Genomic DNA, 12,733 nt, shown 5'->3' on the forward strand with positions numbered 1-12,733 from the left:
TGTTTAAGTCCATTTTTTATTTTTTTGGTATGCTTAATAACCATCGATGTGTGGAAGAAAATAATCAATTAGGTTAAGACGAAATATTATTTAGCAAATTAATATTGCCACTAAAAGCGTAACGTATCATTAACACTTCCTTTTTGATTTCACTTAACGAGAGCTTTTTCGTTTTCGAGTATTATTATATGGATCTGGTTACCTTGTCTCACATAAAACAGATAACATGTTTGAAGTTTATTTAATATTATAATTACACATTGTTATAAAATATTATGATTGATTCACAATAGGTACTTATTTTGAATATATTGTATAAAAATTGTAGTGTAAACTTATAAGGTATAAAGTATTACAAGTATTACTAATAGTCATTAGGGATAATATAATTTGTTGCACTATTATAACTACATTTTCATTACTGTAAATATCGTGAATAAAACGTCAGAAAAAAAGGATTTAATTCAATTAAAAGTTTTAATCATGACATAATCCAAACAGAATTCGAAACTTATACATTTTTATTGACCATATTAAAACAGAATAACTAATGGACATTTTATTTGAAACACCTCTGACCTATATTTTACATGAGCTTAATTTGTAAAGTTTAAATTAGAATACAACCTTTGATCACAACTTTTCTCCAGTCTTTTTTTTTAGTTGTCTGGCCACCATTGGGTCAGTTGTAGATATCTCATAAGATTAATTTTGAATTTTTATATTATAATACGCAATAATTATTCTGTTAACACGGCGCTCTGAACAGGCAATTTAGCTACACCACTCGTGCGAGTTGATTGATTACCTAACTTGTTGTTGAAACCGGTTTTTCCTCGAGGCTAAAGTAGTTTGAACGACTGGACTCTGGACACCTGTTACACATAAACCACTGTTCAATTGGACTCCGCTGATATAGCATGATAAATAAAATACAATGACACCAGGGACGCGTTATTTGTCAAAATTCCTTTAATTTCTTCAACGTAGTGTCAACCAATAATTGTTTAACTTATTTATGCTCATACAATGTAAATAAACCGTATCGTTACAATTATTATTAATGCGTTGGTACAAAATCTAAACAACTACTTGGTCTCGGTTATGCACATATTATTTTACGTATAATACATAGGTTAAGTGAATTTAATAACATGATGAGAGTATGATTAAACAGTATGCTGTTACGTGCTCTCATAAATTAAGATAAAAATATATATTTGAGTCTGTGTAAGATAAAGAGAAGATGTTAGGTTACGTCGTTATGAAAAATAAACATCAACTGCTTTCATTTTAGTGGTAATCGTTACACTTTAATATAATTTTTTTAAATTTTCTACAATATTGGTTTTGTAATATAAAGTACACAATATTATGTAAAATGAAACAAAACACAATTACGACTTTTCCTCATATAAAAAAAACATATTAGCACAACGTGTTGTGTTATTTTATGTTTAGAATATTCTATACCATTTTAAAGAGATAGATAAATTATGTATGATATTAAGTTCTTAACTATCCAGTACCATAACGATAAGTAAAATATTTATTCAATCTATATTGTAATAGTATACATGACGTATAAAACTTAATTTATTATTTTTTAAGTGATGAAATTTGAAACAATAGAAACTCTATATCGTCCTCAGCTGTGGCTTTGCATTATATTAAGAGCAATTTTATGAATGTGGGCTTTTTTTTTAATATATAAATCAGTTAGTTTTATACATTATTTTTAAAACTGACAAGTTTGAACAGTATGACTTTTTGTATGAAAAGGGTTTGAAAAATATTGAAACTAGTATAATTTTGATATTATAATAACCCAATAACTGATAAATAAGTGGGTATTTACTATTGATCAACAACATAATGAAAATAAGATTGGCTGTTGTTTAATCAACCATATAACATCGCCGGTCTTGAGTCTCGCATAAAATAGTGTTCAATCGAACGAAAGTCTTTCCACGTCCTTTTAAACACCAACAGCTAGTATTTTCTACTATTATACCGAGTTTATGAAAAAAAAATTGTATTTCAATAAAAGCTTAAAATGGTACTTGGATGATTGCACTCGTAAAAAATTGTAATACTCCACGGTAGTATCAAAGGGCCAGCTGTTATATTATATGCTGTAAAATACCTGATAATTATATTTTATATCGATGGATGGATGGATGGATGGATCGATCGATTTAATAAACTTTTATAATAGTAATAGTTCAGATTGCTCGAAATTAAGAGTTGTTCAACACGGTTATTGCAATAAAATATTATATGATATCATACCCGACATAACTGTCCATTTTATATGCATATTAAACTGCATAAAACTCTACGTGCATGCCACCCAGAACTATTCTCATCGTATAATGATACGTACACGATACGTTTGTTTATTGCGTGCAGCAGTCAGTGATGTATAATTCTCGGGTGGAGTGCATTAAGGAAGCTTATTGTGGTCGTGTCCTGGACTGCGAGCGAAACGACGAGGAATGTAAATTGGTTTTACAATAATTTAATCGAGATTACTGGCGTTCTTCGACATTTTTCTACGATTCTGGGTTTAGGTTTTCCTCACAAACCTACTGAGGAGTAATGACTGCACGGGGACATAACATCTGCGACGTAAACATACCTCGTCGAGGTCAGTGATGTGTGTTTCCACTTAGACGTTATACATGGTGACAGAAATACAGTTCGATTATTTATTTTTATTTTTCGCTACCTAACTCTATAATCTTTGCTTGAGATTATTTTATGTATTTTCAATTTGCAGTGCGCTATTTTTAGGAAAGCGACGGGTGAAACATTTAACCTTGTATTTAAATATTGGCGATAGAATATTATAGATCATAAAGACCACGATCTGCCCAGAACTGAGACCAGTGGCGACTCGTAGGTAAAATATTTGGTGGTGCACACAGTGACGGACTCGTGATGTTTAAAGTGATGGTGTGCAACTGTTCCGAAATTCTTTTAAAAAAATTTTAGTCAAGTCCAATTAGAATAAATAGAGTTTAACAGATAACATTTTTTTCACCCTTTTTCAATACCCAGCGCACACCTAGACACCTAGGCACGAGCCGCCACTGGCTCAGACTCGATTTGTGTGGGGTACCTAAGTACAACTTTTCGAGCGATCCTGCGTTCGACGTCTAAGCGAAAAGCGTTCAAAGCAAGAGGGGGGGGGGGAGAGATAATAACAATAATTACAAACACCTGCAACATATACACACACTCGTCATTACGGTTAATTCGACGGGAACATCCTTCGCGCTTCGGCCAGAAAGAAGATAAAAAATAAAAATCGAATGAATAAAAACGATTGCTAGCGAGAATATCGCTCGCGGAACGGTAACACTATATGGTGGCCGCCTGGCCGAGCCGCCTATGTAAACATATACATATTATATACGGATAGATATATATTATATTGTGATGTAGCGTGTAAAAAAAGAGAAAAGCAACGACGGAGGTGTCGTCCCCCCGCAGCCTGGGGGCCCCGGAGGGGTGGTTGTAGAGCGACGGCCTGTTAGGGGTTGGTCGAAGGGTACCGCGGGGTTGGGGGGTGGCGGCGGCGGCGGCGGCGGCGAAGGATATACGGCAGCGGAACCGCCCGGGAGTTCCGCAAAACCGAAAACGTACGCACGCCACACGGTCGCCGAGCGCCACGCCGTACGGACGTTTTACCCGCCGAACCGGACGTTCACCCTTCACGTCGTATCAGCACCGCTGATATTAATCGTAACGATAATAATATATATGCGCCCGTGCACATTATAATATATTATATATATATATATTTTTTGTTTATTATTTGTTACATTGTGCACGTTTCGAGCTGTCCACACGTACAGTGACGTAAACGTTGCGAACGACTATTGTGTGTTTATATCACATAAAGTGTTGTCCCGAGACTCAGCAACAGGTACCTGTCCAAAAATATATCAGCGGTAAGTAACTACATTGTCGAGAATAGACTGCACAAAGAGACAAATATTGTGTCCCTATTTAATAATAATAATACATGTCTACTATCATACCAAAACTATAGCATAACGGTCATATCTACTCGCAGTATTTCCGTATCGCAGTGCGACGACCCATATATGGTGCACAAGCGGTACACCTGTATAATATCGCGACAACTTACTGTTTTGGAATATATAAATTAATATATTATTAAGTGGGCACTAAGTGGGTTCTTCCCCCCCCCCAAATTTGTAGGAACTCTATAATATTATATTTTATGGTATAATCTATACGTATTATAGGTACACCACCTGCAGCACTGCAGCGGTGTTGCTCTGCACAGACTATCAATCCGGACGAACGACGATGATATCGTCTTTGGCGGCCGGGTAACCCTGTGGTATCGCCGGTATCCGGTGTGGTATCATTACTAACGCTCATCGACCGAGTTCACAACAATAACATACCACCGCAGCAGAAGAGGACCGAGGGCAGTGGATTTGGATCGTCGAAGAGTGTGGGACGAGCAGTAGGTCAAAGATGGTCATCGAACCGGGCCTGATGGACATGCTGGGAAACTCGCTGTTCGACATGCTGGCGCCGGTCACGTCCACCGATTCGTCGGCCGTAGCGTCCACCGTGTCGTCGCACGGTTCCGGCGACGGTTCTGGAAGTCGTGGCGACGGTTCCGGTACGTCCGTCGACGACGACGAGGACGACGGTTCCGGGATGGGCGGTGGTTCCGGGGCAGGCGGTTCTGGTGGCATCGGTCCCGGCGAGCTATGGTACAGGCACAGCCCCGCCATGACGGCCGTTTACTGTTTCGCGTACACCATGGTGTTCCTGGTCGGGCTGGTCGGCAACCTGCTGGTGGTGTCCGTGGTCTGCCGGTCGCCCAGGATGCGCAACGTCACCAACTATTTCATCGTCAACCTGGCAGTGGCCGACATACTGGTGCTTGTCTTCTGCCTGCCGGCCACGCTCCTGTCCAACATCTATGTCCGTGAGTCCTCTCTGCTAAATTCAATCCGATTTGCGCGTTTTCGTTTGTGAATAATAAATCGTATTAAGATTTTATTTTTTAATATTTTACGCGCGTCCTGTTTACTCGCAGATGTATGTGGTATTATGAGTGTAGTGCCTTGTACACCTGCGTACGATGTTGTTAAGACCCGTAAGGACGTGATCAGAAAACGCCAACCGGTGGAGGGGGGGGGGGGAGACGCGGCGCGAGTATCTTGTCTTTTTCTCCGACGAAAATCCCTCTCCCCGTCACGCGTACGAGGGTGAGGTATTAGGGTCAACGATTTTTTGTTTGACTTATTTAAATCCGGAGACCGATTTATAAGATTTGATAACCTTACCTAGAAAAATATAAATTCCAGTCTATAGTCTTGACGAAAAAAAACATTAAGGATGTACCACTAATTGTACACAAAGTAAAGACGTTCCGCAACGTACCTACAACATAATTGTATATATTACAATATTTAATACAAAACAAATGTTCTCGGAACGTAATACACAGACGAAACTAGAATATTCGATATGCTAATAATAATGCTAATGTACCTCTTAAGTATATAAGCTGGTGAGTTGAGAGAAAACCATTCCCAATGATCAATAGAATATTAAAATAAAGTGTATCAATAATTATTATAGAAACGTTTGATGCAATTCTGTTTTGCACAATTTAGTGGAGATTGTGAAGGTTCGTGATAGGGTTCGTTCGGGTCAATCGACAGAATAATAGAATTGTTAAAGGTTTTAATGAATTCCTTCTTCGAACGAGATTCATATATTATATTTTAAATACAATTTAGTTCCCTATACAAAATCTAGAAAGCAAGATAGAAAATTCATGTTTGTCTATGAAAATCAGACTCTGTTTAAACTGTTAACTCAATTTTCAGGTACTCGTAATATAATGTCCTATAAAAAAAACAAAAAACTTTACTATGAAGCTCATTTGCTGTCGTGTGTAGTCGTATCGTTTGGGAGGGAGGTTCGGCAAAGTGAGGCCCCATAAGTATACATTACCACGTCGATTCGACCAATTGCAAGTTTAGAATATTATGTGCAAAGTACAAAGCCCATAGTGAATTTTGTTCGATTACGCTTAACATAGATTCTAGTGGTAATAAACAATGACTGGAATGATCGGAAAAGCGTTAATATGGCTTTAAATACCGTCGCTTACTAATTAAAGTACAACGTAATTGATTAATATATGTGGAACTTTGGGTGTTTTAAGCACACGTAATTATGAGTAGAACGGTCCTGATTAATTTTGGTAAACTCTATCTTTGCGTACGCGTCGTTAATTTAAAATCTCAGTTTGCGTACCTATGTATTAATACATACGTTAAAATAAATGATGATGTTGCCACTCGTCCGTTAGTAATTACTAATTACCAAGTAAATTTAATTTGTTTTTACAATATTATTACTTTAACTAAAACAAGTAATTTGTTATGTAGCGGACGACTGACAACGGTTGACTGATCACTGATACCTATGCATATGTATGTGCCACTTTTGTTTAATTTATTTATCGATAAAACCAATTTTCGATTTATAACCCGTGAAAACGAAACTGAAACCATTAATAACGCGAATGGCTAATCCAAAAACAACTATTTTCAACGTATCTAATATTTATTGTAAAAAATAAAACAAAAGCCTTCTTTCTTTTTATTGTGTGCTTTCAATGTCGGTTGTAAAACGATTACGGTGCACGCGGGACGGGAGTTAAAATGGTTAGTTTTCAATTAAATTCAAACGTTAAGAATTTACAATAATAATAAGTATATCGCATAAAAAAAATAATATTATCTCTTAGCCGCTGTCAGCCTTCGGTGAAAGCATTTAATTATTATATTATTGTCTCACAATGTCATTTAAATACAATCAAGACGGACACAGTACGGTTAGGTTAGGTTATGTTCAAAGCATACGTATTTTACAGTCAACTCAAGGACTACTTGTTCGGCGGCAGTGGCGTCATTTGGGCCACGCGAAGTTTACATTTGGCCACTTAAAATTCGAACTACATATATAGTTATGTTTAAAGACCTCTATCTTTTAATGTTTTATGTTGGGTCCATTAAAGCTCGGTGGTAAAATTGCCTAACCACCCTGCCGCGCAAATCGAGTTTCCGATAATTTCTCATTTTGCTACAACCCATAATAATATGAAACTTATTATTATTGTTTTTTTTTTTTTTTTGTTTTGACGCAATCAAATCCGTTTTTTCAAAGTGATTATGTATTTGTGAACTGCTATTTCTTAATGTTTCTACACTTGCGTTACGATTTAACCCACATTCAATCACGCTCGATTTTTAATGATCTGGTCGCCAGCCTGCTGTATAGCAAGTGCCTTTATCCGAATATTCATTGATATAACACTGCCAATCTACTAAAATAAATTGCCCAACCTAACCTGTTATTACCATTATTATTACCATACATATTTTATACATAACGTATCCGGTCGATCGCTGTACGTATCATATATCTATGGTTAGTCGTTACAGTTTATTACTGTAATTATTATGAAATTGTAATCTAACAAAATATGTTCGGTACAAGCGTGAAATACTCGTTATTGTAGACGTGAATGACGCAAAATGCTAAAATATTCAAAGTCGGTAGTCCAAATTGCACCTGAGCCACAAAAAGCGATGCGGTTTCGAACGTAATAATTCCAAATTAGATTCTTTAATTTCATTCGATGGCATTTTGAATTTTTTTTAACATTGTCAACGACGATGAGAAAAAAAGTATTGTTATTTCTGAAGTTAATTAGTGTCTTTTTGCCAAGGTCATATACAATATTATAGTGCCGTGCCGTAAATTTAAACGTAATTTAAAATTCGTAAAAATATTTCAATCCTAATTATAGATAATTTCTCCATATTTTCAGATGATTATAATTATTATTGCGTCTGTTCTATAATAATTAGTGAGATACTTAATTGCTATAATTCATCTACAGTTATATAATATTATTTAAAAACGTTGAGTTTATCTGATTTTCTGAATTTACAGAATAACGGAATTCAGTATTTGTATAGAATGCACAATGCACACTGTACACATTTTTGTTTATTAGTGGATCTATCGCATATCTGCTTCGGAATATCGATTGGGTGTACCGTCAATTTATCGTAAGCAATTGACCGCGCGACAATTGATCGTAAACTATTGATCGCAAGCCAATTGACCGCAATTACAATTGACCGCACGACAATTGATCGCAAAAATAGCTTTAAGTTATTTCATAGTGCAAGGTGAATAGGAATTTTTCGTAATATTATTCGATGGACATAACGTACTGACACAATCCCAATCAGTATGCTAATAACTTCGTGCAGCTGAAGTATTGTTCATAGATTATGGCTTTAGAGTACGTATTAAGCGAAAAAAATAAGTATTTACTTATTTATCAAGGTTTTTTACACGTAAAAGAACGAGAACATGAAAATAAAATATATTGGAAATGTTCAGAATACAAAAAAAATCACTGTAAAGGTCGTGTACACGTAATAGACGAAAAAGTCACCAAATATATTGAACATAATAATCACGTTCCAAATGCAGCAAAAATCGAAGCAAAAAAAGTTATTTCAATTTTAAAGAAAAATGCATCACAAACAACTCTCAGCACACATTCAGTTTTAGGAAACACAGTTATGCAGGTAATTCATATTTTAGTGGCATAGAAATGGATAAAATATTAATTATGAAAATTAAACTAAATTAGGTAACAAGTGCAGTTTCCGCGGAAATGTCGAGTGTTAATACCTTGAAAAGGACAATTCAACGTTTGCGCCAAAAGGAGGAAGCTGCACCGGCTAATCCAAGTAATTTTGAATTTATTATACCAGATCAATATAGGTATAACTCTAATGGCGAATTATTTTTAAAATTCGATAGTGGTCCTACTGAATCTCGTATTTTAATATTTACAACTCAACAAAATTTAGATTTTATGAGCGAATGTGATAATTGGTTTTGCGACGGAACATTTTCAGTGGCACCCCCTATTTTTTCTCAGTTATATACTATACACGGGGTGTATTATTCCAACGTTATTCCTAGTGTTTACATATTACTGCCAGATAAAAAAGAAAAAACTTACCGTCACATGTTTGAAATTTTAAAATCACTGAAACCAAATTTAAATCCAAAAAGTATTATGATAGATTATGAAAGAGCAGCTTTAAATGCTATCGAAATGGAGTTTTGTGATACAGAGATAAAAGGTTGTTTTTTTCATATGTCGCAATGCATTTGGCGTCATGTACAAGAATTGGGCCTACAGACAACTTATCGAAATGATCCAGAGTTATCATTAAGAATTCGAATGCTACCCGCATTAGCATTTATTCCAGAAGCAGATGTAATTAAATGTTATGATGCACTACTAGCTACAAGTTACTACACAGATAATGAGGATCTACTGGCGCCGCTGTTGGATTATTTCGAGAATACATGGGTAGGAAAATTAGATAGGAGAGGAAAAAGAAAACCACCAAAATATGCAATCACATTATGGAATTGTTTTTCGAGAGTAATCCAAGATTTAGCTACAACAAATAATGCTATAGAAGGGTGGCACAATTGTTTCACATCACTTATAAATGGTAAGCATCCTTCAATTTGGCGGTTTATAGATGCATTAAAAAAAGAAGAGAGCATAAACAGATTCAAAATCGAGCAGTAAGTAGGTGGCAATGAGCCTCCAAAAAAAAAAAATTTACCGAGATAGAGCGGCTAAAATCAAAAAAATATGTACCAATTATAGCAATTATACAAATATTGAAGATTTTCTTCGTGGCATTGCATACAATTTTCAATTGCAAGTTTAATATTTAGTGTTTAATTCTTATATATTATACGTGACCTACCTTAATGTATTTATTATTATTATTATTATTTTTTTTTTTTTTCATTAGATAACCCGCGGCAACAAAGGCCATTGGGTGACATATTTATTATTATTATTATTTATATTCAATTATATGTAGGTTCATTAAATGTTTTTATTTAAAAAAATATTACGTATAATTTTTATATACCAACATTTTTTATTAAATATCTACCTTAATGTAATATATTTATATATTCAAATTAAAAATTATTACTGATTCCGATTCCTGATTTTCCGATCAATTGTCGTGCGGTAAATTGTAATTGCGGTCAATTGGCTTGCGATCAATTGTTTGCGGTCAATTGTCGCACGATCAATTGTTTACGATCAATTGACGTGTATCCTATCGATTGGTCTGCCCCGTATTCAGTCCGGCCATAATAATAATATTTAAGCGCTTATTAGTTCATTTTTCAAGACTTTATCATTTGGAAATTCCAATTTATATTGTTATATAGTGATACGCCCTGGACACTTAATAATATCCTTCACTATTTTTTCGTTAAAGGTTAGTACCATATTATTATACTGTAATAATTGGTCAAATATAATAAATTATTACCTCGATAGATCAACGGACGAGCGGTGACGGTTTTTTCTCGTTTTGCTTTTATCGACCGAATCGTAGTCAATTTTGCCAAACGACGTGTGTATACCTATTATATATTGAATGCAGAGGAATCATTTTACAAGAGCAATAAAAATATTATATATTTATGTGGACTCATTGTTTTTACTATCCACATAAACGATACGAGTGTTTTGTTTACAACACTGGTTTACCGACCATAATGTGCGGCTATTACTGCAGTCGACGACGATTTAATCATTTTTTCCCGAGAATCCGATCCCTATATATTTTATTTATTCCCATATCTATTATGTTCTTGTACTAAATATTTCGTCTCGATTGAACACTATCGTACGCTGTGGTGGAAAAACGATACGGGGAAGTTTAATTGTTTTAGACCCCCCCCCCACCAACTCCCGAACGCGTAAAACGAATCATATCGTGTTATATTTACTCAAACCGATATATACACCGCCTTATCGTTATACTGCCCGTCTTGTGACACAATATAAAAATTATGCAGAGATTTTACTCTTATTGTCAATGGTTCGAGCTAAACCTTTGCTCAACGACTTTGCCTATACCGTTTATTACACCGACAACGCCATTTACGTAAAGTTTAATATTATTACATAGGCAGCTGATGCGTTTTGGAGCAACACTATGGAATTCGGGAAGGTTGAGGTATACATATACGTGCTAATTTCCAGGATATTATCTGCAGAGCTTTTCTTTTCAGTTTCCATACATAGATGCATTACAACGTCGCAGAGGAAATCTTGTAAAACTACTCTCCCTGACCCGTGCAATGTGCAGCCTATGCATTTACAACTTACACGAATGTCAATAGTTCAATGTTACGTTCAATGTGTGCGCGTCTGTCTTCTTGAAAAAATAATAATATGCCATATTTACAAGACCATGACCCGAATAGTCGGCCATTTCAAAATGTAGTCCGATCGAAATGCAATAACAAAAACCAACGTTCCCCCCATTTCACCAACTGAGTTTACGAAAAAGACACTTACTGTTATTATTTAACTTTTCAACTTTTCGGAATATTTGATACGGAATAAGATTTTCATTGTGTCTTGTTGATGTAAAAAATAAATGTATTCTCTTTGCGACGATATTTATAATTTATTTACATTGTTTTAAATTTGTTAGAAAACCGAATACGACCACCATAGTATAATGAAATACCTTGTTACAAAAAATACAAATAATAATACTCTTTCATTAGCAGCCATCAGTCATCTTAAATGTATCTCCTTTAATTATGTCTACTATATGATCTTTTATGCAAATACTCTGTGTACAATCTCTTTCAATACCATCGTTTTATTAGCAAGTATTATTGTTATTAATTTTTAATGTTAAACAAGATAATAAGTTAAACACTCGAATGGGTATTTTACTCTATATGGCTTTCATGTACAATCTAATTTGCTGTTGCGGTATAGGTCTGCCAATAAATATCATAAGCGCTGGTTTTGAAATTTGAATACATAACGTTTTGTATAATTGAATAAATTAGTGATGTCAGCTGGTTCTTTAGTCATTCGAAAAAATACTTAAAATCGGCGTCTTACATTTAGGACGTATAAAATAGGCATATTATAATAATTACACATGGTTTTACCACGGTCCTCGCAATCATCGTTGACATTTTACTAAAATATTGTATTATCATCAGTTCGGTGGAAGCAAAACGAATACTCAGAGTTAAAAATTTGATTTATTCGTGATTTGGACTTGTCAATTACCCGACAATGCATTCTGGCCGCACAGGATTTGCGGAAAAGTGAAAAAATGTGGGTAATTGCTGAGCGTTCGTGTCATGGAGTTCAATGTATCATTGAAAAGTTCTGATCAGATAATAACAATTATTATTATTATTGCTGTCTGTGCAATTTCACAATGTGGTCTATAGTGTCATTGTTGGAATATTATTATATTATTTATTGTTGCTCACCGTGTTTGTTATAATTACGGGTATCTTTAAGCATTCCAAGACCACTGCAGACTATTGTTATATATTAGATAAAATGTATAATAATTTGTAAGTGATTGAAACAATAATTATCAATTAATTGTCGATTCATACCAATAAAAGCCATCGGTTTCTTATGAGCTTAGTATGATGTATCAAAATAATATATGTACACATATCGATATGATATAAAAAAGTATAAAATAATATTAATAACGTGTTGAACAATTTTATGACTTAACCGCTGTTTTAC

At 34.7% G+C, this 12,733-nt stretch overlaps 2 protein-coding genes across 3 annotated transcripts in view; both read left to right on the forward strand.

The window, feature by feature from the left end:
• The first annotated feature begins 3,656 nt into the window (after positions 1-3,656).
• The window catches only part of LOC111032586 (neuropeptide SIFamide receptor-like), a 45,600-nt gene continuing 36,523 nt past the window's right edge, over positions 3,657-12,733 (forward strand). The window contains exons 1-2 of one of the 2 annotated variants that reach the window (XM_022312966.1): positions 3,657-3,959; positions 4,281-4,981. In XM_022312966.1, the coding sequence (XP_022168658.1) occupies positions 4,519-4,981 (463 nt within the window). In that variant the 5' untranslated portion in view covers positions 3,657-3,959; positions 4,281-4,518. The remainder of the gene's footprint in view (positions 3,960-4,280; positions 4,982-12,733) is intronic. The other variant, XM_022312967.1, reaches the window with a different exon arrangement.
• Positions 8,388-9,709, forward strand: LOC111032587. Its single transcript, XM_022312968.1, has one exon. It carries the CDS (start codon positions 8,771-8,773, stop codon positions 9,707-9,709), a length of 939 nt encoding a protein of 312 aa, XP_022168660.1. The 5' UTR covers positions 8,388-8,770.

This window comes from Myzus persicae, unplaced genomic scaffold (assembly GCF_001856785.1).
Source record: "Myzus persicae strain clone G006 unplaced genomic scaffold, MPER_G0061.0, whole genome shotgun sequence".
NCBI lineage: Eukaryota > Metazoa > Arthropoda > Insecta > Hemiptera > Aphididae > Myzus > Myzus persicae.